The following is a 24,400-nucleotide window of genomic DNA, read 5'->3' as shown; positions in this document are numbered from 1 at the left end:
GGTCATTTTCTTCAAATTCTTATCAATATTAAGCCTAGCACAAAAATCTAGTATTTGCGGTTATAGAAAAATTCATTCATTCATTTTCTGTACAGCTTATCCTCACAAGGGTCGCGGGCTTAAAGGACTTTGTTCACTTCAAATGAATCATAATGAATGCTTGTAAATATAAAAAAAATACTGCAACAAGTTTTAAAAAAAATCTACTTTAGCTTGGTTTCAGTACCATGGACAGCAATTGAGAGTTTAACCCGGAATTTGTTGTTGTGTATATGAGATGGGAACGCTAACGATTTAATTGCCATCTCAGCCAATGAGAGATTTAAACTTTCGCATTATAGAGGTCAATTTACTGTCAATGTGATCTGCACTCTCATTGACTCACGTGTTTTATCTGTGCCTCAGGCACTGCCAAACATGCTGTGTATGTATTTTAACTGTAGCTGCGTGCATACCAGTTAAATCCATCCCCATCTTGTGGGGCGTAAGTTACCACTTCTTATAATGGCTCAGCATTTTCGGTAAGAATAAACATATTTGAGTGTGAGCGTACATGCTCGGTAATAACAACTGGTAAGTAGTAAGATATGAGTGCCACGTTGAGACAGAGGAAAACAGATGGGTGCTTAAATATTCATACAGTCGATTTGTTTTTATGCTTGCTGACTGGCCACCCATGCTGGAGGGGAAGAGTGAAAATAAAGCAGCAGTGAGAAGTGGAAAAGAATTGAGAAAAGATGAAATCATAGCAGGGGTTTAGAATGAGACTCTTTCTTGTGCACACTTTTAGAAGTTATTGAGATTAATCCTAATTCTGCATAGGTTCAGTGTCTACTTTCTGGATCTGGGGATGGCGTTTTACCATACATTGAAATGTTAATGAAAGCATTATGGATGTGCAACCTTACCCAAATTAATTATTTAATAACAGCAGCAGCAAGAAACTTCTTGGAACTTTATATACTGAGTTACTTTTTCACTTGGAATTCTGTTGTGTACTGAATGTTGCGTTCTATATATCCATGACTAAAAAGTTCATATTTGGAATACTTTTCACAAATATTGCCCATGTAGAAGGGGAATTTAAATGTGAAAGTTTGTCCATTCATTTTCTGTACTACCACTTATTCTCACTTGGGTTTCAGGGGGTGCTGGAGCCTATCCCAGTCAACTATGGACACAGGGAGACAGCTATGCACACATTATTTTAATCACGAATTGTAGATTCTCTATAATATGTGATGGAAATCATGTTATCTGAGATAAAAATGAAAAGTGCACCGGTTACTTTTTCGTTCCGTCAGCGAAGGAATAAAACTCGTAAATCAAGGCATGCCGTTGGTTTTGCATCCTCTTGACTTGCGCTTCTGTGCCCACGCCAAACCTGCGCACGTGTGTACGAGGTGGGCGGGTTCCTCGACCATATATGGTCTTCGCTTCCTTCTTTCCGTCGGATGAAGACGCATCTGATCATCGCGTCTCTCTCAGTTCGCATCTTAGCAGCTGCGGACTTTTGACGTCACTTCGTTGATCCAGGAAGAAAAGTCCAACTTTTAACTCATGGCTGGCTCATGATTTTCTTTGCCCCTTTTCAGTTATTCTTTGATCGGTTTCTTTTCTTTCGTTGCTCATTGTGGAATGGTCCGCGCTTTCTCCAAAGGTCGGGTCCACTTCAGCATGGGAACTGCGGCGTCCAAAAGGAAGAATCACAAGAGTGACGCTATATCTTCCGTGACCGCTAAAGTTCGGTGAGTCCTTTATAATATTATTCTTTATGTTTAACATAATGTGCAGGGCTTGAGTTTGATGTAGTATTCATTTATTTATTGATGCTTGAAATATATGACCTTAACTTTACTACTACTAATAATGATAATTATAATAATAGTTATGTACTTTTGTCTTAGATTTTACAAAGTACAAGGACCCTATTATTTTATTATATATACTAATAAAGAAGTGCACCCCAACACACTGTATATCAGGAATTTTATGTATCTGGATTATTGGAGCCAGGCGACAGAAAGAACCAAATTACCTTTATAAATACAATTTAAAGTTACATTTTTGTTGTTGAAGTTTCATATAAATTATAGAAGTGTGCGACTTGGACTTTACTGACAAATAGAATGACCTTCAATTGATCTCGACATTAACTAATTGAGATGACATTTCTTATTGGGGGCGGCCCGGCTGGATGAGTGGTTAACGCGTCGGCCTCGCGGTGGGGGACCTGGGTCCAAATCCAGATCGGTCCACCTGTATGGATTTTGCATGTTTTCTCAGGGCTCCAGCACCCCGTGCGACCCTAGTGAAGATAAAGCGGTTCAGAAAAGGAGATAGAAAAAAATGAGATTTGTCATTGAAGTGAGGTAGCCTGCAACAAAAGGTCATGGTGTCACATCCGTGTATACTCCCTTCCAAAGCTGTTTCTAATTCTTTTTGATTTTGTGGACACACAACCGACCTCAGGGGGCCTATGATGTGTTCTAGTGGCATTTGTTTGAGTTTGGAATCCGTACATGCATTTTCCCAGCACTTTTGATTATTATAAAATAACACAAGGATTTAACACTTAATATATAATGTAAATGCTGGAGAATCTGCCAAACACGTTTTAAATATTTTTCCCCACATTTTTTCTCCTTATACTTTTTTTTACAAGTCGACTTGTTTAGAAAGAACTGCTGTCACATTGACTCAAAGGCTGGAGGTTCAAATCCCGATGCTGACTGTCCACTGTCAAAGTGTCCTTGCGGAAGGCACCGAAGCCTAAAGTGCTCCTCGTGTGACTGGTAGAGCTGTGCATGGAAGCAACTGCCCTTTGATGCATGTGCGTGTGAAAGGATGAATGTTAACCTCTGTAAAGTGCTTTGGGCACTGTGGTGATGGAGATAAAATACTATCTATGTAAGTGCACACATTTTACCATTTAGTCCATAGCAAATGACATGCCAACCATTTGTCAATTTAATCTTTCTAAATGGTTTATGGTCCACGTTGCTTCATTACGTTCAATACCACTTGCAGTAGATCAGCATTTTTCCACATAAATCTGTACATGGAGTGCTACACTGTCAATTATGCACGTTCTAATTTTAGTAAAATGTTCTGTTAAAATCAAGGTAGGGTCAAATACTAATGATAAAAGACTATGGAGCTCTGAAAGAAAAAGGTGAAGAAAAAACGAATGTTGAATGAAAAAGAAATTGCAATATTGACCGATTTTTATGTAACTTGTGTGAAGTATGTTTGTAAAGCACATTATTTTGGGAAATTGAGGTCATTACTACTTCAGGTGCGCATACACACATTATCGCGTCACATTTACATCAAATGCCGACAGATGCCATTTATACTCCTGAGGCATCGGATAGCTATCTGATTCACATCCACATACAAACGAAGACCAGGTCAGATTTGGGGGAAAAAAAGTATTGGACTGCCCACATCGCATAGAAAAAAAAAACGATACTTGTTGCATACGTGCCCAGAAATCTGACCTGACCTGAATCCATTTGCCAAGTTTGTTACATGACATCATTAAGTTTAGTTAACAGCAGAGCGGAGAAAAGGATAACAAACTGTGTGAATTTAGGAATGCTGTACAGTTTAATTGGATGAAAGTAGAGCTCTTCCCCTAATACAAATGCAAAGTAGTATTCTTCATAAAAGCAACAAAAAATGCCTATCCTATCATACTACTACTTTACTCATCACTTCATCTCTTTGCTATAGCTCCCTAATGTTTTTCACCAGGAGGCATCCATACATGACTCTATTCAGCATATACATTTACTAACCTTTCCAGCGGGGAAGTAATGATGTGTATGTGTATGTGTGTGTGCCTCTTTGAACCTCTCCCAAGCAGATAATATAATCCCCTTTCTGGATCATTTCTTCTTCTATACCCTCTCTATACTTGTTTAATACACATTCCTATCTTATTTTGCCCATCATCATCCTACTTCCCACTCTGTGCTTACTTTCTATTTTGGTCTTATAGATGCTTGTCGTCGTATTTCTTGTGCTCCCTCCCCCCCCTCCTTTATGTCACATGGCTGAAAACATGCAGTAGAAAAAAAATCCAAAAGCACATGGCAGAGCTGGTGATATAGTGCAGCTGCAATGAGCTAGTCAGCCACAACCGGACAGCTTCATCACACGATTATATCGATGGTATTTTTTCATTTTTATGTGTGCCTTTCACCATGGACTAAAAAGGATGGCAAATTCACAACCATGTGATTCAATTTTACGGAATAAGTAGTAAAGATGAGCTTGTAGTTCAAACAGAGTTGACTACTGTATTTTTCATGGCTCATTTTACAAGATACAATAAAGAGATGAAACCAAAGTAATTACTCTACAATGAATAATCCTATCATTTCCATTGGTATTCACATTTGAAAGTGTCCTGTGGAACAGCGAGAAGACAAAGTCAAAACTCTAAACATCACATGTCCTGGGCTGTAAGCATGTTGACATCACTCTCTTCGAATGTAGTGTATAGATTTTTTTATAAGAAGTGCACTGAGTCATGCAGATAGATTAGGGATGATTGCATTTCCTTCCTCTTCCCCATCTCCTCCTCAATTCATCCAAGATGGGAGGGGACTTTCACAGGAAATGCCGCCACTGCACGTGCAGCCTCATATTTAATTACTTAGAGTGTCATAGTGAGAAGGCATATAGGCAGCATCAACACAGCTATTTCATTTGACTCAAGCCCCAGGAGATTTATCTTTGTAGTCTTTTAGTACAGTAGAAGTGTAACCTATTTATTTTTATGTCTGCCCTTCAATGCAACTATGCAAAAATCGACCTATAAATATCCCACTTGTGTTGTCAGATGATTTTGTACATCTCTGGTTCTTTCCCCATTTGCAGCCATTGACCTCGACTGAATCCATGGTATGTAGGTTAACTAGACAGGCAAGATAAAAACAAATTGGGAATTAATTTTGAATCCCTGGGGGAACCTCCAACAAATTCCAAATAGAAAACATTAGAGTGAGCACATTGTCAAAATTTTAGTGGTGCAAATTAACTCGCATCTTCTTCACTTTAAGAAGTTCAATTTCTGTTTGTTTTGTTTGCATAAAGTAACAAAAACGCTTCATAGTATGCAGAAATGCGACATGCTTGCTGAGCAATGCAGTAATAAATATTTTAGCATGAATTTAGAACTCATGGCAGGCTGAGCATCAAATTTTCCAAGCTCAAGTGAAATACTTCAAATTCTCCCCATTCTTATAATTCCTCCATAACCTAGGACAGCTCGGAGATGTATTCAAGGACAACTTGACATCCTAAACTTCCCCACAAGCTATAACAGCTGTTCATATTCGCAAGAGGAATCCTTTTGTGCACGATATAAAATTGGTGCCATTTAACAACTTTACAAATTGTTGCCAAGTCTTTAAATTGAGGACATTTTAAATGAAATACGGATGATCTTATGGTAGAACAGTTTTTTTCTGGTTAAAATCTGGACCTGTACCACTCAAGCCAGAATAGAACTTGGTTTAAGTGTTTCTTTGTATACACGGTTGTTAAAAAAATCTGACATTGCAATCAAGGCCAAAGTCATTGTTAACATTTGGGAAATTCCTGCTAAACAGTAGAAAATAAACCCAAAGAATATGCAATAGAAGGTCCAAATGAATTTGATGTCCAGTATTTAAATAATTCAAGATTGGCGCCAGAAACAGAGACACAGCACATTGGTTTTATCATCATCAGTAGGGAGGCAATAAAAGTGAATGTTAATTTTTATGTCCTGGTAAAACAATGTTTAAACACAGCCTTTACTTGAATAGACGTAAAAAAAACATTTTTCAGTTAGAAAGCACTCTCCAACTGTTTGTTGTGGATTGTCATCTTGTTGATATGTAATTTTTCAATGTAAGGAAATTTTGTTTTGTGTTAAATGATTTTTTTCATGTTTTGATTTTGTTCGTGTTTTCTGCTTATTTTGTCCTAACAGGGCAGCTAGAGCATTTGGAGATTACTTGTCCTCTACAAATTCCGAGAACCGCAACAGAGCAGGTAGGTAAAGTCATTTTGAATTTACCTCATTTTGACATGTCTCACATTGCACAAGTATGAAATAAACATTCATGCAACTCTATGAAGCATGTAATCCTGGAGCTATTTTCAAACCATTTTAGTTTGCAAATACAATGCACTTTGACAAAAATATCCACAAACTCCATTGTCTTCAAATTTTACTCGGAAAATGTCATCACAATTAGCCCTTTCTCCATTTAATCTTATCTGTAGATCATCTGTTGTCTGACACATACTCTGGCCAAGGCTGTGACTCCCAAGACGTCAGTCAACACAAGCAAAATCTGCCACCACAGCCTCCCTCTTCTCCCATAACAAAGTCCCACAAGACTGGGCAGTCCAAACCTAGTGGTCAGATCCAAGTCCAGCTTCGGGCTAACTCTCTCAAAGCCCAGGCACCATCTAAACGTAGGCTCTCTACTGAGCGCAGGCTCTCCACAGAAAATTCACCAAGTGCCAGAGACTGGCAAGGGAGTGTGTCAGCAAAACCAGCTCGGGTGTATACAATCACAAGAGAGGTAGGGATGACTTTGGGCCAAGACAGTGAGGAAAGCCTAGAGCTGGAAGTGCTGCAGGGAAGCAAGGTTGAGCCACTCTGCCACAACTCGTCTACCGTGGACCAGCAATCATCTGCCTCTACCCGTGGTAGCCAGTTCCGTAGCAGTCATCACCGTAGTAACCATTGCCATGCCCACCAGAAGCGTGGGGGTCCTTTGTCATCATCTCAGTCACTTCAAAGTTCCGACAGTGCCAGTAACATCCGAGACTGGGGCATGAGGAAAGGAAGTTCAAGGGGTGACAGCACTGGAGACTGCGTGGCTTGCATTCGTGCTCCCTGTCAAAGCCAACGCTCTTTAGATCTGGACATGTCATCAAGGGATGGGGGCAAGCAGCGTAAGAAATTGCAAAGGATGCACAGTGAGGATAAAACTTCTACCGATGACAAAGGTGAGGCATTAGAAATGATAAAAGGTCGCCAGAATTGTAGATAGACATCCTTACGGTTTATGTATAAAAAAATATTAGATTATCATAATGTGTATTTTAAAATTTGAAAATACTATAATTCTTTACAGCCAACACCTGCATTTTGTTTTAGTTGTTGCAGCAGCATAACCATTTTTTTTTCATCTGGGGTTATATTTTATGTATGTTCCACCACTGTCCCAATGTGAACTGACATAATCCACATCTCACACACGACATGCAGAAAGTGGTTAACCAAGACTGTGTGGATGATTAGATATACATGTTCAAGACAATATATTATGATATGTAGTAGATATCAGAAACGGTACTCAAGATAAACTATTAGGGAAAAAAATATGCCTAGTGTATTGTTGAGCCTCATGCACTTGTGTAAAACTCCATTTCTTCTCCATTACAGAAGACAATTCTAACAGCTGGTTCCCCAAAGAGAATATGTTCAGCTTTCAGACAGCAACTACCACAATGCAGGCGTAAGTACAGCACAGAATCTCCATTTCTTTTTCCTCCACATGTGTAATTCTTTATCTGGTTCTTATCAATATGCAATGTCGAAAGATAAAGCCAAACATTATAATCATTAAGTTAGTCCTTATCCTTGTTTTGTTTTATTGTCTTACTACTGTTCTGTTACTGTGTAGATATCTAAAGCAATAACCGCATCAAAAGTCCTATATATATAATTGATATATCTATATCAATAATTTATATATAATTTAAATGCAACACTGAACTCACTTAGTGTAACACATTTATTGTTCAGGTGTGCCTCGGGCAAGCCAGACTAAAAGGCTTTAACGCAATTTTACTCTCTTTGTATTACATTTTGTATGTCGATTAGGAAGTTATGGTTATTGACATCACTTGTATAATTTTGTACGTTTCTAGAAACTAGATAATGCACCTGTAACCTTGATTATTGCAGTTAAACTAACATCTAGTATTCAGTATTTGTCTGACCATGCTGGTGACTTGACTTTTATTCTGTTTTCTTCCACTCCTCCCCCGGTGGCGAATTTCCAAATCACGACTCTAGAATATCGTGAGTAACCACCTACACTCTGTGTATTTGGCTTCCAGTTTGTTTCTTTTCAAGTCAAGCAACACATCTTTTTTTTTTTCCTCTCCATCTTTTCCTCACGTGCTTCTGTGTTAGTCACTCTAGTGTGTTCTCATTAGTCACATTGTTTACCAGTCTGTGTATGACAATTAAAAAGCAAATGTGCCATCATAACATTTATTGTATAGACATGTATTTCTTGTCCTTCACAAGTCCATTAGTAATAGTTATGTGCTCTGTCATCAAGCAAGAGCAGGGTATATATTTATATTTGAGACACTATATCACGAGTATTATTATGGCTGACATATAAGTGCCATTTCTTTAAGATAGAATGACAGCATTTATTAGCCGAGTCAATGAAAAGATTTACTTTCATTATGATTTGTCCATAACTCTTGTCAGTCAATCAAAAATAGTCAATCTAGTTTAAAAAAGCTCTTTTTCTTGAATACTAATGTCAAAATTCAGCATTTTAGTTACCAATATATCACTTTCTTTTCAGTTTTGTATTGTGTTCCTGGTGTGTGTGCGTGTGTGTGCATATACAGTATGCATATATGTATTTTTTTAATAACTTGTCCCGATCCCAGTCTACCTCTACCCAATACACCCCTTTTGAAACTTTACCTCAGCATAGCTAGCTGGCTTTTTCCCCTCATTTATGCCCAAATCCAACTAGAGTCAAAGGGCTTACTCTGCTCAGTGTCTTGACGTTTTTTAACCTTTGGTTTCGATTGGGTTCAGACAATCAAACCTGTTCAGGGCCAGTTGAAATAGACTTTGAACCCCGACATAACATTTTGACATTCTGGCAGGGCTTTCCGGGGCATTGCCGAGAAAAAGAGACGGAAAAGAGAGCAGGATGCAGCCACCATGATTGAGAGGTACCATATCCTGGCTTAACTGTCGTGTCCTGTGTAGTGCCAAACCGTCTGTTAAATTGCACAGCAATGGAAGCATCCAAGATGAAAACAATATCGTTTTCCCCAATTGTAATTGTTTTATCAATAGAATATGTACAGTGGAAATGGTGGTGTCTTTGGGTTGAAGTGTGTTATCGTTATCTGTCTAGTAGTGTTTTAGTTGATCGCATTTGCGTTTGCATGTGAATTTGTCTGTCAAACAACAGGTTTTGGAATTGGTCGCGGTCAACGTGATAGGCTCGCGCTTTCATATACATATTCTAGAAAAATGTATAATGTCTCCAATAAATCGGTTTGTCTTTCTGGCAGAAAAACAAACAATAAAACCCTCTTTTTTGTTGAGATCAGGCCATTGACTTGGCTACATACTTGGAACTAACTGTCCAATATATATGCCGCTATTACTTAAAGACGGATAAGGATGTAGTATCTTGACAAGCTGAACTAAGGATGTGTTTTAAAGGGACTCAGTACCTTGGTTGTCGCTGTCTGTTTGTGAGTGAGTGTGTCTATGTCAAGGAGTTGCCTTTAAATTGGTTCACACCAGAGACGTGAAAAAGACTACCTGTTGAGACTTGAAAATACACTCTGCTTCTAATAGAAAGGTGCTTCTCAGTCAGTGTGAATATGCAAGTTTTATTTCTTAATTTCCAAGGGTCAGGGTGAAGGTTTGGGCCAATATGTTGCACGTGCTTTGGCTTATGTTTGATTTGGTGTGTGGTTGTGGATTTATTTTAAAAAAAATCTTGTCACTCCGTTATAAACTGACTGATGACGGATCAAACCTCCTCTTCTCTGAGTCATCCCGCTATTTTAGGCCGAGACTCCCGCAACCAGCACTAGAGTGCCTTTGACTATTTAGTCAAAGAGCTTGTCTGCCCAAGAATCAACAAATACTAGGACTTACACTTGCGGTCATGATGAATAATAAAGCACTTTCAGGCTCTACATTGTTCATTTTACAAACCTCGTAAGGCAGGCCCTTGGGTCCAGTTTTTTTTTTGCTTGTTTGAAAGATTACTTTTGGTGAAAAAAAAGTTCACAGACATTGCAATCAGGATCTACATTCACATATTAAAGTACAGCTACAATAGGTCATTGTCATTGTAACCCTCTTTTTTTTGTGGACGTATCAGCAGCTACATCATAATGCCTGATCATTACCTGTGCATTCAACTGTATTTTTTTATAAACGTGTTTACAGTACATCTGTGTCATTGTTCATGCTGCATCTTGCTAATATACAGTATTTCCTGGTTTTCTGTTTCCATGATAGAAACTTTCGCAAACACCTTCGGATGGTGGGCAGCCGGAAAATCAAAGTTCAGAGTAAGTAATTAATGTAATTACGAGCTTGAATGGCTAAGTGGTGCAGAAATTTGACAATGAACTATTCCTGCCAGGGTTAAAATTCTTTATAAATTTAGATAAAAAAGAAGAATAAAAAAATATGTTAATGCTCTTCAAAGGTACAATACCTGCTGCTGCATTCACAGTGCAAACACTGCAATGACCGTGCCCTGGTTTATCTTACAGTATTTTGGCAGCACTAGAACTCCATATTAAATCACTGCTGGGACAAAAGGACAAAAGTATATTACCTTTTTGACCGGTAATGTTCTTTGCATTAACTTACCAATGTCATACTCCATAAAAGTAAATCTTTCATCAATACGCAACAAAATGGATGGATTACTATATAATGTTAGCCAAAAACAGACTTAGGATCTGAGCTCCTAATGCTCTCAAATGAGTGTGAAATTACGTGTGAATAACTGTCTTCTCCTTGTCATTATCAGCCTATGCTGAGCGGCGGGCCAAGAGTTTTAACCGTTCGTGGAGTGACCCCACCCCTGTCAAGCCTGACTCACTGCATGACTCCAGAGATGGTGAGTCAGCACCCTCTCCATCACACCCCCCAATAGGCTGGCAAAAAAACACTGTTATTGTTTGCTACATGCTCACACCACGAGAATATATTTAAATATTTCACAAGGACGATGAAAATGTGCTTACACAAATCCTGCAAGATACAGCCAGCTAACACTAAAAAAAAGGGCAAGGCTGTTTTATTTAAATGGAGCATAGATGCACAAGGGGTCTAATGTGCTTTACATAATTAATAGTTTATTTAAAATGCTGCCCAACGAACTAAACTTGACTGTCATGACATGTGCCTCTCTACTTTAAAACTTGATGCGGATTTTGTGAGCTTTCCTACAATATTGTTGCTACGGGGATGCTATCAAATGATGTGATTTATCATTATTACATCCCTAATATACAATTTTGTTTCAATTTGTCAATATTTATTGCACGTGTTTCATCTGAATTGCAGATCTTTACATCTGTGTGAGGTTTTTGTAAACCCTATTCTTCGCAGAATCTGATTTCAGGTGTAGCAGCACTGGAAAATGATGCACGTACTCTTTAATCCTGTGTGTGTTATCCTTTCATCTCAACCTTTGTTCACACAGATGTTTGTTTGTGCCTGTGAGCCAGGTGGCGATATCCAGACCTCGTCAGGCACCCTCAATGAAGGGTTGGACGAGGATGCTGACTGGGGAGATGAAAAAGAGATGGAGAGAGTAGCCTGCGAAGGAGATGACTTCATCCCACCTAAAATCATTGTAAGGATCATAAATCACTTTTCATTTAATATAGGGTTCATGTTATTGTCTGTGTTGGCAACCCTTGTGAGGATAAGCAGTTCAGAAAATGAATGAATAAATTAATATTCTACAATATATGACATTTTGTTGGTAAAATGTAGACGGAACTAATGATTTCTCACTTGCTCTTAGTCTGTGCATTTTATTTTATTTATCTATTTATTTTTTACCTCCCACAGCTTATATCCTCCAAGGTGCCAAAAGCTGAATATCTCCCGAACATAATTCGTAGAGATGACCCATCCATCATTCCGATCCTTTATGTGAGTAGAAGAAATACATTAATTAATGATTTGCAATTTTCTGTTCATTTGTATTAAAAAACTGTATATGATCCCCTTTGTTCAGGACCATGAACATGCTACATTTGACGAAATCCTTGGTGAGTATGACATGTACAAAGTTGAGAAAAATAAGGTGGCACATTTGCAGTGTTTGAGACGCAGTGATGATTCATTGTATGATACTGTCAAGGGACAGACTACGTATGTGTTTCATCATTCAAGTGGTGAAAATGACACCCCTCTCTCTCTCTCTTTCTCCCCCACACTTTGTCTCTCAGAGGAGATCAAGAAGAAGCTGACCGCCTACAGAAAAGGCTGTAAAATTTGGAACATGCTTATTTTCTGCCAGGTGAGTTTCTAATTGGCAGCAATTCAGCCATATTGTGTTTGTTCTGGTTGTTACATATTTCCTGTAACATATACGCTTAAGTCACCATAGCTATGATAGGCCTATGAAATCAAATAACATATTTAGCAGCTCACTACCAAAAGGTTGTAGTATATTTTGTCCTTGTCAAAATAAGTTGTAAATGGTTCCAAAAGAAAGTATTTGTTGTATTCTTCTCTTGGGTTGCATTAAAAATAATCATGTTAAACTGTCTCTATGGCATAAACATGGAAGTTTATCTTTCCATAGGGAGGACCAGGCCATCTGTATCTTTTGAAGAATAAAGTGGCCACTTTTGCCAAAGTGGAAAAGGAAGAAGATATGATCCAGTAGGTTTTTTTGCAATGTTTTTACCATTTCTAGATCAAAATATAAATTTAATCTGTAAAGCTAAATTTCTCTTGTATGATCATTTTGTGACAACATCCCATTTAAACACACCCTCCCTTTTGGAAGTGCCTTTGTCCATTGAAATCATTTACAATCTCAAAGAACAGTTTGACAATACCCAACAATTTCCTCATATACTTTCAACCCCATTTTTGTTGATTTCATAACATCTCTCCTCTGCTCAGGTTCTGGCGGCAGCTGGGCAGACTGATGAGTAAACTGAACCCTGAACCTAATCTTATCCACATTATGGGCTGCTATGTACTCGGGAGTGCAAATGGAGAAAAGGTAGTCAGCCTTGGAATGTTGTCTTCAGGACTCGCAATCATTGAACTCCTACATGCAATTTGTTTACCTCTCAAGAAAAACACAACACCTAAAATATCCCGCCATGAGTGCTTGCATACATAGCATCCTTAGTCAGTCAGTGTAACTGTGAGTATGTACACATGATGAACATGTTAAATGCTGCCTTATGGTGTGAACAGCAGTGTGAAGAATATCAGTTGACAGGCAGCTTTTTAAGAGGCGGTCTAAATGGAATAATCAACCATAGATATTTCCTTAAAGCAGAGACAGTATATTTTATAGCCAATCTTTGTTTTAACTTTTTAAAAATATATTTTTAGATTTTACAAAAAGATTTTTGAATAAAAATATTGAAAAAAATGATTAAAAAATTTAAGAATATTGATTTTAAAGAGGGAAAATCCGGGAATTTAATATACATCTATACTCTTTCATTTTAATTTATTCCTAAAATAAAGTCGCCACTCATGATTTGCTTTCCCGGGTCACACAAAATGACGAGGCGGGCCAGATTTGGCCCCCAGGCCAACACTTTCACACCTTTGCACTAGACGAATGTAGTCAAAATGTACCTGTGCATCTTTGAAATCAGTGAAAAAACACTGAGTGAGTAAGTGCACTGATGTAAATGGTGACCTTTTTAGCACCTTGGCTTCCTGGTAACTGCTCTTATCCTGCTGTTAGGCTGCCGCCCAGCACACACAGGGGAGGACAACAAAAAAAAAAAAGAGGAAGACTCTTTCACACAAAGATACAACACAGTACGGCATGACAGGAAAATAAACTCCTTCACGCCCACTCACTTCACATAAGGACTTAGTGACCTTTGTTGTTATTGCGTGCTACCACATTTGCTTAGAGACCTACCTCGTTCAGAGCCCGTGCTACAACCCTTCCACCCCCACACAGTCAAACGCACACTCACAATATGCTCACACACATCACATAAGCACGTGCCCACACACAATCAAATGTTGTTTCATCCTCTCCACTTACAGATGTTGTGCAAATATTTTCATAGTATGAGTGCAAGTGTAAAGCTGTATTTTCTGCATACAAACCAATCTCAATTTGTAAATTAATACATCTGTGATAGAAAACAAGGAAAAATTATGTTTATCCTTTGGCGTATTAACATTTTGAGATCCATCATCCTTAAATGGTTTGGATGGTATGTTTGAAAATGCATTCAATTTCATTTGTGTATGTTGTTTATGTCTAAAATGTAATTTTTCTGTCTCTCCCTTTTCTTACAGTTGATTCATACTCTGAAGAGACTGATGAGACCTTCCTCTGTTGAATTCAAATCCCCACTAGAGCTGTCTGCACAGGGTGAGATCACTTTACTCTCCCAAACAACTAGTTTATAAACTGTATGCATGCATCCATTTGTCATATTTTCTTCCCCATCTTGAGATCAACCATCAATCATTCACTCTTTATGACAAAAAACATTCCTATACCACAGCACCATAGCAAACACATTTAAAATACACAAGCTGCGTATGTTAATCGATGACATTCGTCCCTGTCAGCAAACCTTTTCACTATAAATCGCATCAAGTAAAGTGAGCTCACATCCTTGTGAATTGTGCTGCGCTGTGTGTGCATCCCTCATCCGTCATTTTCCTCCCGGGTCTTCATGCTCTTCTAATTTATTTCCCAAAAGAGCCATAAACCCATTAGTGTTTTCTCAAGCCAGGTCTGTTTAAGGAAATGATCATTGACCAGATTGTATTCAGCTGCATGAGACTGTCATCAGTTCATATTTGCATGCCAATTTGCAAGCACAGCCTCAATAGTGATGTAGTGATGTAGTTCTACATTCTATTTTATTGTGTCTCTCCAGGTAAAGAAATGATTGAGACATACTTTAACTTCCGCTTATTTCGTCTGTGGAAAAGCCGTCAGCACTCCAAAATGCTGGACTATGATGACATGCTGTGACGTTCAAGTTCAATTTTCTGGCTTGAAGGCCAATTATCTCATACCTTAGCCTATGTGCTGTGAGGGAGGCTATGAAAAAGCCCTCGGAGTAGCACGCAGGTAGAGTGAGTCGTGGAAGCGGCACCAGCTCGCCTGGTATACAATGCTCTCTCTCTCTCCTGAAGTGAAAGTGGCTGAGTAGATATGGATGTACCGGTGTACCATCTCACCTCTAGAAATGTTACCTTCCTGCTAATCACTCAGAGAAACTAGGTCGGCGCAGACAGGAAAAAGGATGGAGGAAAATGACTTTTTATCTTTATTCTAAATGATAACTGCAGTTAGCTTTCTGAGTGTACGAAAAGGAGAACTTCAGTTCTTGAAGGTGAACGTATTGATTCACCTTCCTCCTTTCAGGAGGAAACTTGTTTCTTTCTTTGAAGCTCTCAAGAATAGACTTTGAGCATCTTTCGGCGAGAATTCTAAATAAAATAACATGTAGTCTTATTAACAAATTAGAGTTCTATTTAACAGTTTTCACTTGAAGAACTTTGCGTATGTCTTTTAGTAGAACTGACTGTTGTATTAACTCAGGATAAAGCCAGTGTTTGATATTAAGAATTGCTGTAAATTCACTGTTTTTATCGCAACATTAGGTTGTGATTGAAGACAGGATTTTACTCCTCTGGTTTGGTAATGTGTTTGCAATACTTTTGGACCACAGACAGCTGTAGCCCTGTATTTTGTGTAGCATTACACAAATCTCGTACTATTTCACCTGCTGCAACAGCACAAGCCCAGTTTTACTGGAATTGTCATTGTGTGTTGAACTACTCTGCAGCACAGTACATAAGCAACTTAATATTAGTAGAACATCACACTGATATTTTTAACTGTTCTGGTGTAGAACAGGTTTTTCAGTGTTTTATTGTTATTATTATTTATACATTTATGATACTCTCAAAATGAAAACTATCTTCCTTCTTATTTACAATGTATTGAGAGCAATTATATCAAGTCAGCAAAGTCAAATTACCTCGGTGATTTGTATTCCCATTATTAAAGGGAGGCATCAGCTTGTGCTATTAGGGGAGGAGGTTCATTTATTTAACAGTTCTAAAGCAAATAAGTATAGTCATGCATCATTCATATTACATAATTTACATGGGAGAGATTTGATGATTTATCAAGCCGACATAATTCATTAAGATTATTCATTTGGGCAAGCTCAAAGTAGCACTGTTTTTGGAGAAACCATCTGGTTGCACTTAGGCTTGTAGCTAATTATGATCGTACTTGTTTTATTTACGGTGTACTGTACATATTTAATTGAATCTGTTTTACCAGGCAAAGCCTTGTGTACAGCTCAAATAGTTGTTCAAGTGCTATTTCAGGATTAAATATAATTGATTTATTTATTTAGAAAAATACAGTACAGTAAGGAAAAAAGTGCATTGATGTGTAGCAAAACTGGTATTATCAGACTTGGTGCTGTGTCAACTGAGGTCATTTATAGTATTTTGCATCATCTTCTAATATTTGTTCAATGGCAAATAAATCAAAACATAGGACTGAGTTCCCACAAAGTGTGTAAGTGTCCACAGCACAAACAGTAATTGTATTTTCTTCAAAAAAACATCCATACTGTCCACAACTGATTCTTTAAATAGCCAGTTGTGTTTTTCAAGTGATACACATGTTGAAGATAAAACTCACAAGTTGTTATTGTTCACTTGTTTTCCCAAAAAAATCTCATTTGTGACAACTGTACTTTAATGTCACTGCAGGTTTTTTTTTTGTTGAGTCAAAAATGTCCGTAAGAACATTTTAGCTGATTTGTGTACAAAATGTAATGTATACTGGCATCTTTTCTCCAATAGACAAGCAAAGTGTCATAAACCGTATGCACAATACTGCAGATTTCAATGTCAAGTGACACTGAGGACACAGTAGTAGATGAAAATGTAAATCAATTTGGCCTCACTCCAATAGAGCAATCTAGAGACTGACCTTTAAACACCTTTATCATATTATGCTTACATTAAAATAAACAAATACTTTGGTCGTGATATTACTAAGGGTATAGGAGATTGATTGTTAGTTATATTGAAAAATATGTAGGTTAAGGCACCCCTTTTTATTAAAAGGTGTGGGGACACAATAGGTAGGTATAGGTAGACACAGTATTGTGAATTGTTTGAATATTGATACTGGTTTGCAGAATATTGGTAGTTCAATTTAATATTCAGATTCCTATTTTGATTAGGTCGTCTATATATTGTATCTGAACTAGTAGCAAAGCAATAATGCATTGAGAAATGTATTTCTGGTGATTCCATGTGAAAGAAATAATTGTTTGGTTTTTAAACTTCTGGTCATTAAACTTACATTCAACAACATTTGTTGTGTTGTCTTGTCCATGAAGTGATAAGATTAATGCAGAAAGAGAGAAAAGTGGAAAAAAATAAAATTTATCTTGCTATGGTATGCTGTTTTCACACATTTTTGAGCAACATGAAGTGTTGCAAATGTCTTTTCTGTGATTATGCAGTGATAATGGTTTAACAAACAGTATAATTTTTTTAATCTGTCCCAATGACAGCTACTTATTTCAATGTTACATTAGGTAAAATAGGTGCTATTAATGAGAAATTAATTATAGGGTTCTAAAAATATATTTGTTATATTCGTCATCTTATGTCTAGCATGTCAATATTCAGCGGCTACAATGCACTTTGAGAATTTAAATACTAATGCTTTAAATAAAATACCTAGCTAGAAAATTTAATGTTGTGTTATATTAGCCAGATGTCAGGGCTCTCAATGTTTAACTGGAAATAGAATAGTTTTTCTTTTGTAGATGAACACACATTTAAAGCCTAACGACCCAAAAAACGCTCCTGGGTCTTATTCTTCTTAGTCATCTGATATTGTTGTGCAGCAAATGATCAACACAGCGCTCAAAATATTCCTGACTACAGCAGTTTTACCAAGGTCATAATTACTTTCTAGACGAGCTTCATCCTCCTCCTTTCATCTGGCGTCTCAGCATCATTAACGCACTTCATCATTAATATCGACCTTTGTTTGACTTCTATATGATCATCAGCTGTTTACTGCCAACACACTAGTATTTAAAATATAGCAGCAAAAAAAGTACTTGATCATTTCCAATTAATGTAATTTTAGGATTATATCTCACATCATAAAATTCCATGTAAAATTAAGATATCTTTCACTACATTGAACAGATAACTGATATTGGCTCATTCTTTTCACATTAAATCTTGTAACAATATCACCACAATATGAAAAACAATATTTCTGTATCGATCAATATAAACAATGTTACTTCCAGGCAAATCTTTTTTTAAATTGCATTTCTCTTGCTAGTAGTCATAAATCAGATTAAGATGCTGGCAATGTCTCAATTATCATCATCTATCTTTCAGAAATCATTTTGGCCAAACCCTTATTGGCCATATAATAAGAATGAGATATGTCACATGATTTTAAGTATCGCAAATAGACTATGACCTTTCACATTACAGCAATAATCAATCTGTACAAATCCTCCAACTATGTAGGATGTGCACAACTAACCTAATGGTCATTGCTAACCACGAGTTAATCCATTTCAACTTGCATTTTCCAGTAAAAATGATTAATTATTCGATATTTAGTTGATTCGAAAGTTTATTTTTATTTGCTTGCTCACAAGCTTAAATCATGTGGGTCGTTTAATTTAACCCACTCAATTTAAACACCTTCCCTTAGTAGAACTTTTGCAAAGTGATAGCTGATATACAAATAAAATCTTCATAACTAAAAGGATCACATGGGAAAAACTAAAATGTACAATATATTCTTCTGTATGACCCGAATCCTTATTTGCTTTGATTGCAACACCTTCCCACACTTTACATTGGCCAAAATTCTAGAAGCTGTTCATTTACATAAAAGAGCTCACATACAGGCTGAAGGCTTTCATAGAATACTGATGACGCTATTGTTAAGTAGGTCTTGTAGGGGATTGGGGTTGAATATAAAATTTACAATGGGACCTCATGATTGGCCCAAATCACTCCTAAATGTGCCCGTTCTCCATCTGCTTTCCCAAATGATATTTTGCACTCAATCCATCTCTGCACATCCACAATGACATTGGTATTCTCTTACTCCAGAAGGCCATGAATGTTTTGTCATTGACACATGAAATAGTGAAATAACCAGAAATGTTTCTTTGAAGTACAGAAGAATTGTTTTTCAGATGACCAATCAATATTGAAGGACCAATCAACTGAAGTGCCTGGTTAAAAATAGTGTCACCCTCAACACACAAGCAATCAATCCAAGCCAACATCCGACAGTTCACTTAGCTAGGGACCATGAGGTCATCTTCTGACAGCCCATCACTTTACATATAATTATTGATCCAAAAAAGGCTTGAACCACAACTGACCTTCATGCTCTATTTCCCTAACAGGACAGGACATGTACTTTGTTAAAGCATCAAGAGTATTAATTGTTTTGCCTGGTAAATTTTGATGTAGCAAATATCTAGAAAAGCCTGTGGGTAAAATATGGGAATGTACCTTTACAGTAATAAGATATATGTTGGAATGTATTTGGGATTCCACGAGTCATGAAATTAGAGGTAAAATGCATGTGTGCCAATTTGGTTTATATTTGAGAGAATAAAAACGTTTGGAATGGTTTAAAATAATTATTTTTAAATTACACATTTAAATAAGCACTAGACAAAACACAATAATTAAACAAATAACTCATCAACAGGCTATTTTGCCTTTCTACCTATACATACTCCTTTCCAGCAGGTGACGGTAAATCATTTAAACGCTAGTTTAAACGCTAATGAATCATACGAAGAAGACCTACAAAACCCTCGAAGAAGATTAACGGCTTAAAATCAACATTGCTCTGTTTACAATCTTTCTAACTTTATTTGAATTGCTTTCTCTCAAAATGCCCAGTGACAATCTGCGTTGGGAAACATTAGAGTTTCTAAAAAACTCGCCAAAGGCAAGGATCACATACGATCCATACTGGTCTGAGAGAGGTGAAGTAAGTGTCTTTTTTCCCTTTATTTTTTACCTTAGTTTAGTCTTTAGATCAACTGTTTTTCCTATCTCTGTATAATGATGATCATATCTGTATCCGGGGATTACAGGTTTATATTGGTACCGTTTAATAGTTTCTGGGTTTGTGTCTTTTCTAAGAGATTTTGTATTCCGTAGGACATTTTGGCAGGTTATCAAGAGACATTGAGCTTGTCATCGCAGTCCGGAGTCATATTGGAACAACTCAACTCCAAAATAACACCAAATGTGGTCGGTTTGGGTTTCGGATCGGGTCAGTCCAGTCCTGGTCTCACTGTTTCTAGTTCCCCTACTGGATTGAGTTGTGCTAGGACCAACACAACTAATGAAACACCATCATTGGAACTGAAGCAGGAACAGGCAAGTAAAAAAGAGCTAGGAAATGAAGTCATTATAGAATCATATTCTTTGACAATGCATTACATTTTTTCAAAGTGTATTTATTCCTTCCAAAATAATTTTTACCAATATTGTAAATGACCAGGACCCAGAAAATGTTGATGATGAAATCTGCAGTCCCCTGCCCTCGCCGACATTTTCCCTGCTTTCCCCCGAAGCCATGGCGAAGGCAGGACGTATTATCATGTTTGAAGAGGAGACATGTCAAAAGGCAAAGGTCTGAAGCCGACTATGTTTTCCCCCCTCAAAAATTAATTTGCAAGATATTTATTCTGATGCAGTCCTTATTTTGGGTGTTATTCGTGTGTGACACAGACGGCGTTCGAAGATCGTCAGGAGCGGCAAGAGAAGCTGGTGATGGTGGTGGCGAGCACCGAGTCTGAGCAGCTAAAGCGCTTCGAGGAGTTACTGGAGCTGAAGCAAAGACAAGAGTACCAAAGCATGCGGGATATGATGGACAGAGAGTAAGAGTACTTGAGAAACGGTCAAACATGTGTGCCTGTTGTGCTTTTTTCAATATCTTCCTTAAATTCCTCAACTGTAGAACCAAAGAGAGCATTGGACGTCAAGAAAAGCTGAAGGAAGAACAGCGCCACAGATTAAAGGTATTCTCACAGTTTGACGATTAACCCAAGCAAAGCGTCTCCACTCGTCATTTAAATTAGAGAATAAATCTTCCCTGACGGTTTGTCGTCCTCACCTCAGATTCAGAATCTCCGTCTGAGGGAGGTGGAGCAACAGCGTCTCAAGGAAGCGGAGATGGAGCGATTGCGGCTGGTTGAAGGCAAAGAAAGGCTACGGAACCTCAACTCTATTCAGGAGGAGATCCTGCAGCTCAATCAGCTACTGGAGCCCTCAACCCAGGGTCCTTCAGCAACTAATGGCAGCTACAGTACACGTGGGAACCAACTGTGTTCCCAGGTGTCAGAAGTTGTTCGAAAGACAGCAGATGTTAGTGTCCTTTTTCAGATTTTAACCCAAAAAAAAACAGGCGTATTATGCCTTCCTCTTTTGTTTTCCTGTGTTCTAACAAGCTAAAGAAATATTTATTGGCACAGGGACAGTATCCCAGCACGGAAGACATGAATGTGGCAGAGCGCTCCCTACATGAAATGAGGAATCTGATCCGCTTGATGCAAGAAGAGATAGCCAAAGCTCAGGAGGAGGAGAAGAAAAAAGAGTTGGAAGAGTCCAATAGAAAACAAGCAGAGTTGAAGACGCAACAGGAATCACAAAAGAAGGCAGAGCAGCTTGCCAAAGAGCGAGCAAAAAAGCAAGGTGAGAAAAAACACCACACAGCTGTGTAAGGAAAAATATTAAAATGAACTCAACCCGAAATATCACCCATGAGCAGAATGTTTAACACTCGTGTATTTGTCCATTGACAGGTCTGCGGAACAATGCAGACGAGACCACGTTAAAATGGTACAAGGAGTTGCAGGAGCATCTCTCCCAGTGTGCTCAGTCTGTTGAAGAACTCAAATCGTCAAAAGACGCCCAGGTTAGTTGGAGGAGTTCATTTCAGGACCGCGGCACTGTCTAAAAAAGCTATGTGATAAATCATCGATATTGACATTTCTGTTTATGTAGGCAAAGAGACTGAGGCTGGAGCTCCAGAAAGCAGCCATCATACCCATCAATCAAATCTCCACCAATTCAGGAATTCAGCTTCGAGAAATTTTTGAACAGCTCGACAAGCTGCTCTCCGGAGGGGCGATAGTGTCGGGGGGGAGATCTATTTGCTCCTCCCATCATCCACAAGGCTCGGATTTTGTTTTTTACAAAGTGGCCGAGAGGTTTGTGGTAAGTGGCAAGTCAGCAGACTAGTCTGTTAGGAAGCCTGTGACATTGAGAAGATCACACTTTAAAATGTGTCTTCTTATAGAAACAAGGTGACGAAGCGGTATCTTCACATCATGAGTCGGCCTTCCCCATTGGCATGGCGGCCTCGGGTATCTGGCAACTTCACCCCCGATTGGGGAAACTCCTCCTGGGCCACCTCCACAAAAATTGTCCTTACGCGGTCCCTCATTATCCTCAAATGAAGCATGGCACTTCTGTGGAGGATTACCAGAGGTAGGTCTGCCACAAAACATTCATTTTGATGACATGGGCAAGAGATAGAATGTGAGTGCAGTCATGTGTTAACTCAACAGAACTCTTGGTTACCGTGTAACCGACGCTGGGGTTGAAGACCAAGACTGTTTCCTGAAAAGGATGTCCGGCATGATCCGCCTCTACGCTGCCATCATCCAACAGAGGTGGCCTTTCGACTCCAAACAAGGGGTAGGAACTGGTTAATTTGTCAAACATGTCTTTGTACTAACACTACATAGACTACAATTACATTGATATCAGGTGTTTTTTTAATTTTAGTTTGTTTCTGTTTAAAGTTGCTTGCATCTATTTTATCTAGGTGGATGCAGACATAGCATAACATTAATATTCATGTTTCAGTTGCCTGCTCACGGTCTGAGTAATGGCTGGCGGTGGTTGGCTCAGATGCTTAACATGGAGCCTATTGCAGACATTACTGCAACGCTACTGTTGGACTTTCTTGAGGTGAGTCCGACCGATTAAGAGTGCAATGATGAAAAGCAAAGCTGAGATCTGTACTTTGGACTATTACCACTTCTTGTATTCACACACTTGATTTCTTCAGGTTTGCGGTCATGCTTTGTTAAAAAGCTACCAGGGCCAGTTTTGGAAAATCTTTTTGCTTCTAAAAGAGCAATACTTACCCAGGTACTCACACAAGTTGATAGTTGAGTTTATCTTCAGCTGCATTGTAAATATCATGTGAATTTCATTATAGAATTGAAGCGGTGACCAGCAGTGATCAGATGGGCTCGGTCTCCAGACTCAGAGTATTCATAGAGGTAAGAGACACAATGCTCCAATTTATCTCCCCTTCTATGGCTGACTCTAAAGAGATTTGTTTAGTATAATTCAAAACGAGGAAAAAAAATTGGCAACAGCAAGTGACTGCGTACAACTCATTCTGATATGTCGCCAGACCATAAAGTTTGCCATTGAAGAAAGAGTAAATGTGATACTTTGTTGTGTCCACGCAGAAAGTGCTGCGAGAACGCCAGATTCGTCCCCCTAAGGGCGAACTAATGCCCATGTTCTGGAGGTCATGAGGTTGACATTGGATGAACCTGATTGTTTTAGAAGAGGGTGAAAGAGACAAAAAACAAAAACAAATGTCAAAGACACAATGTCACCTTTCACACGGTGTATGGATTTGCTATGCTCAGTTGTAGACATCCAACGCAAAGGAGATTACTTGAAAGTAATTAAATACAGTGCTTTCTTTTTTCCCCTGACCTTTCATCAATGGATTTTTCACCATCATTTTTTATAACATCAATCATGTAAAGACAGGTTATTTTTATACACTAAAGAAATACTATGAAACATTCATTCAGAAACAATACTGTGTAGCGTTTGGAATGTCTTAAAGTACATTAAATGTGCTTTTTTTTAAATACTGTTGACTTCATGTTGTTATTCCTGCAGAAATTTGTCTTATCCTCTTTTGTTGGCAAACAACAAAACTTGGAAAGAGTAGCTCTCTTCCATTCCATGATTAGAGTGAAGTTAATAGTCTGGAACAAAAGAGTCATCAAAACTACATTAAGTGTGTCTAATCATGGCATGCAAAACTCAATTTCAGACTCTTATTCTCACTCAGATCACACCTTGTCACAAGATGGACACAATTAGCACACTATCATGTTACCTTTGGTTTTGGGTGGCTTTTGGGGCTATATGCTCGTTTAACTTTAATTTATGTCACCCATCTTTTTAGCCAAATGTGTCGTAGAAATGCGTTTTTGTAATTTTGGTCCACCTGCAATGCCA

The 24,400-nt window shown here is 38.1% G+C and overlaps 2 protein-coding genes across 3 annotated transcripts; both read left to right on the top strand.

The window, feature by feature from the left end:
* The first annotated feature begins 1,467 nt into the window (after positions 1 to 1,467).
* LOC144215951 (NMDA receptor synaptonuclear signaling and neuronal migration factor-like) lies at positions 1,468 to 17,413 on the top strand. Of its 2 annotated transcripts, XM_077745180.1 has the most exons (15): positions 1,468 to 1,748; positions 5,990 to 6,051; positions 6,286 to 7,020; positions 7,460 to 7,532; positions 8,938 to 9,006; positions 10,322 to 10,374; positions 10,845 to 10,934; positions 11,548 to 11,675; positions 11,897 to 11,980; positions 12,066 to 12,099; positions 12,280 to 12,350; positions 12,639 to 12,718; positions 12,965 to 13,067; positions 14,345 to 14,420; positions 14,938 to 17,413. In XM_077745180.1, exons 1-15 carry the CDS (start codon positions 1,639 to 1,641, stop codon positions 15,033 to 15,035), a joined length of 1,866 nt encoding a protein of 621 aa, XP_077601306.1. In that variant the 5' UTR covers positions 1,468 to 1,638; the 3' UTR covers positions 15,036 to 17,413. The 2 variants fall into 2 exon arrangements, with proteins under 2 accessions (XP_077601306.1, XP_077601307.1); XM_077745181.1 differs by lacking the exon at positions 8,938 to 9,006.
* A 2,501-nt stretch (positions 17,414 to 19,914) lies between these two features.
* On the top strand, positions 19,915 to 24,024 carry LOC144215397 (mRNA export factor GLE1-like). Its single transcript, XM_077744285.1, has 15 exons — positions 19,915 to 20,099; positions 20,273 to 20,494; positions 20,619 to 20,750; positions 20,849 to 20,997; positions 21,078 to 21,138; positions 21,239 to 21,484; positions 21,592 to 21,811; positions 21,922 to 22,034; positions 22,124 to 22,336; positions 22,419 to 22,609; positions 22,690 to 22,819; positions 22,991 to 23,095; positions 23,196 to 23,278; positions 23,349 to 23,412; positions 23,608 to 24,024. The coding sequence occupies exons 1-15, from the start codon at positions 20,001 to 20,003 to the stop codon at positions 23,674 to 23,676; spliced, it is 2,097 nt and encodes a 698-aa protein (XP_077600411.1). The 5' UTR covers positions 19,915 to 20,000; the 3' UTR covers positions 23,677 to 24,024.
* The last annotated feature ends 376 nt before the right edge of the window (positions 24,025 to 24,400 follow it).

This window comes from Stigmatopora nigra, chromosome 22 (assembly GCF_051989575.1).
Source record: "Stigmatopora nigra isolate UIUO_SnigA chromosome 22, RoL_Snig_1.1, whole genome shotgun sequence".
Lineage (NCBI taxonomy): Eukaryota > Metazoa > Chordata > Actinopteri > Syngnathiformes > Syngnathidae > Stigmatopora > Stigmatopora nigra.
Note: the sequence above shows the minus strand (reverse complement) of the source record. Positions and strands in the feature narration are given on the sequence as shown.

What these genes read in the sequence shown, in the direction of transcription:
- LOC144215951 (XM_077745180.1), top strand. Translation starts at nt 1,639, where the DNA reads ATGGTCCGCGCTTTCTCCAAAGGTCGGGTCCACTTCAGCATGGGAACT. An exon ending in TCATCCCACCTAAAATCATT is followed by an intron (nt 11,676 to 11,896) that starts GTAAGGATCATA and finishes TACCTCCCACAG; the next exon opens with CTTATATCCTCCAAGGTGCC. An exon ending in ACATGCTTATTTTCTGCCAG is followed by an intron (nt 12,351 to 12,638) that starts GTGAGTTTCTAA and finishes ATCTTTCCATAG; the next exon opens with GGAGGACCAGGCCATCTGTA.
- LOC144215397 (XM_077744285.1), top strand. Translation starts at nt 20,001, where the DNA reads ATGCCCAGTGACAATCTGCGTTGGGAAACATTAGAGTTTCTAAAAAAC. An exon ending in AGACATGTCAAAAGGCAAAG is followed by an intron (nt 20,751 to 20,848) that starts GTCTGAAGCCGA and finishes TGTGTGACACAG; the next exon opens with ACGGCGTTCGAAGATCGTCA. An exon ending in TTGTTCGAAAGACAGCAGAT is followed by an intron (nt 21,485 to 21,591) that starts GTTAGTGTCCTT and finishes TTATTGGCACAG; the next exon opens with GGACAGTATCCCAGCACGGA.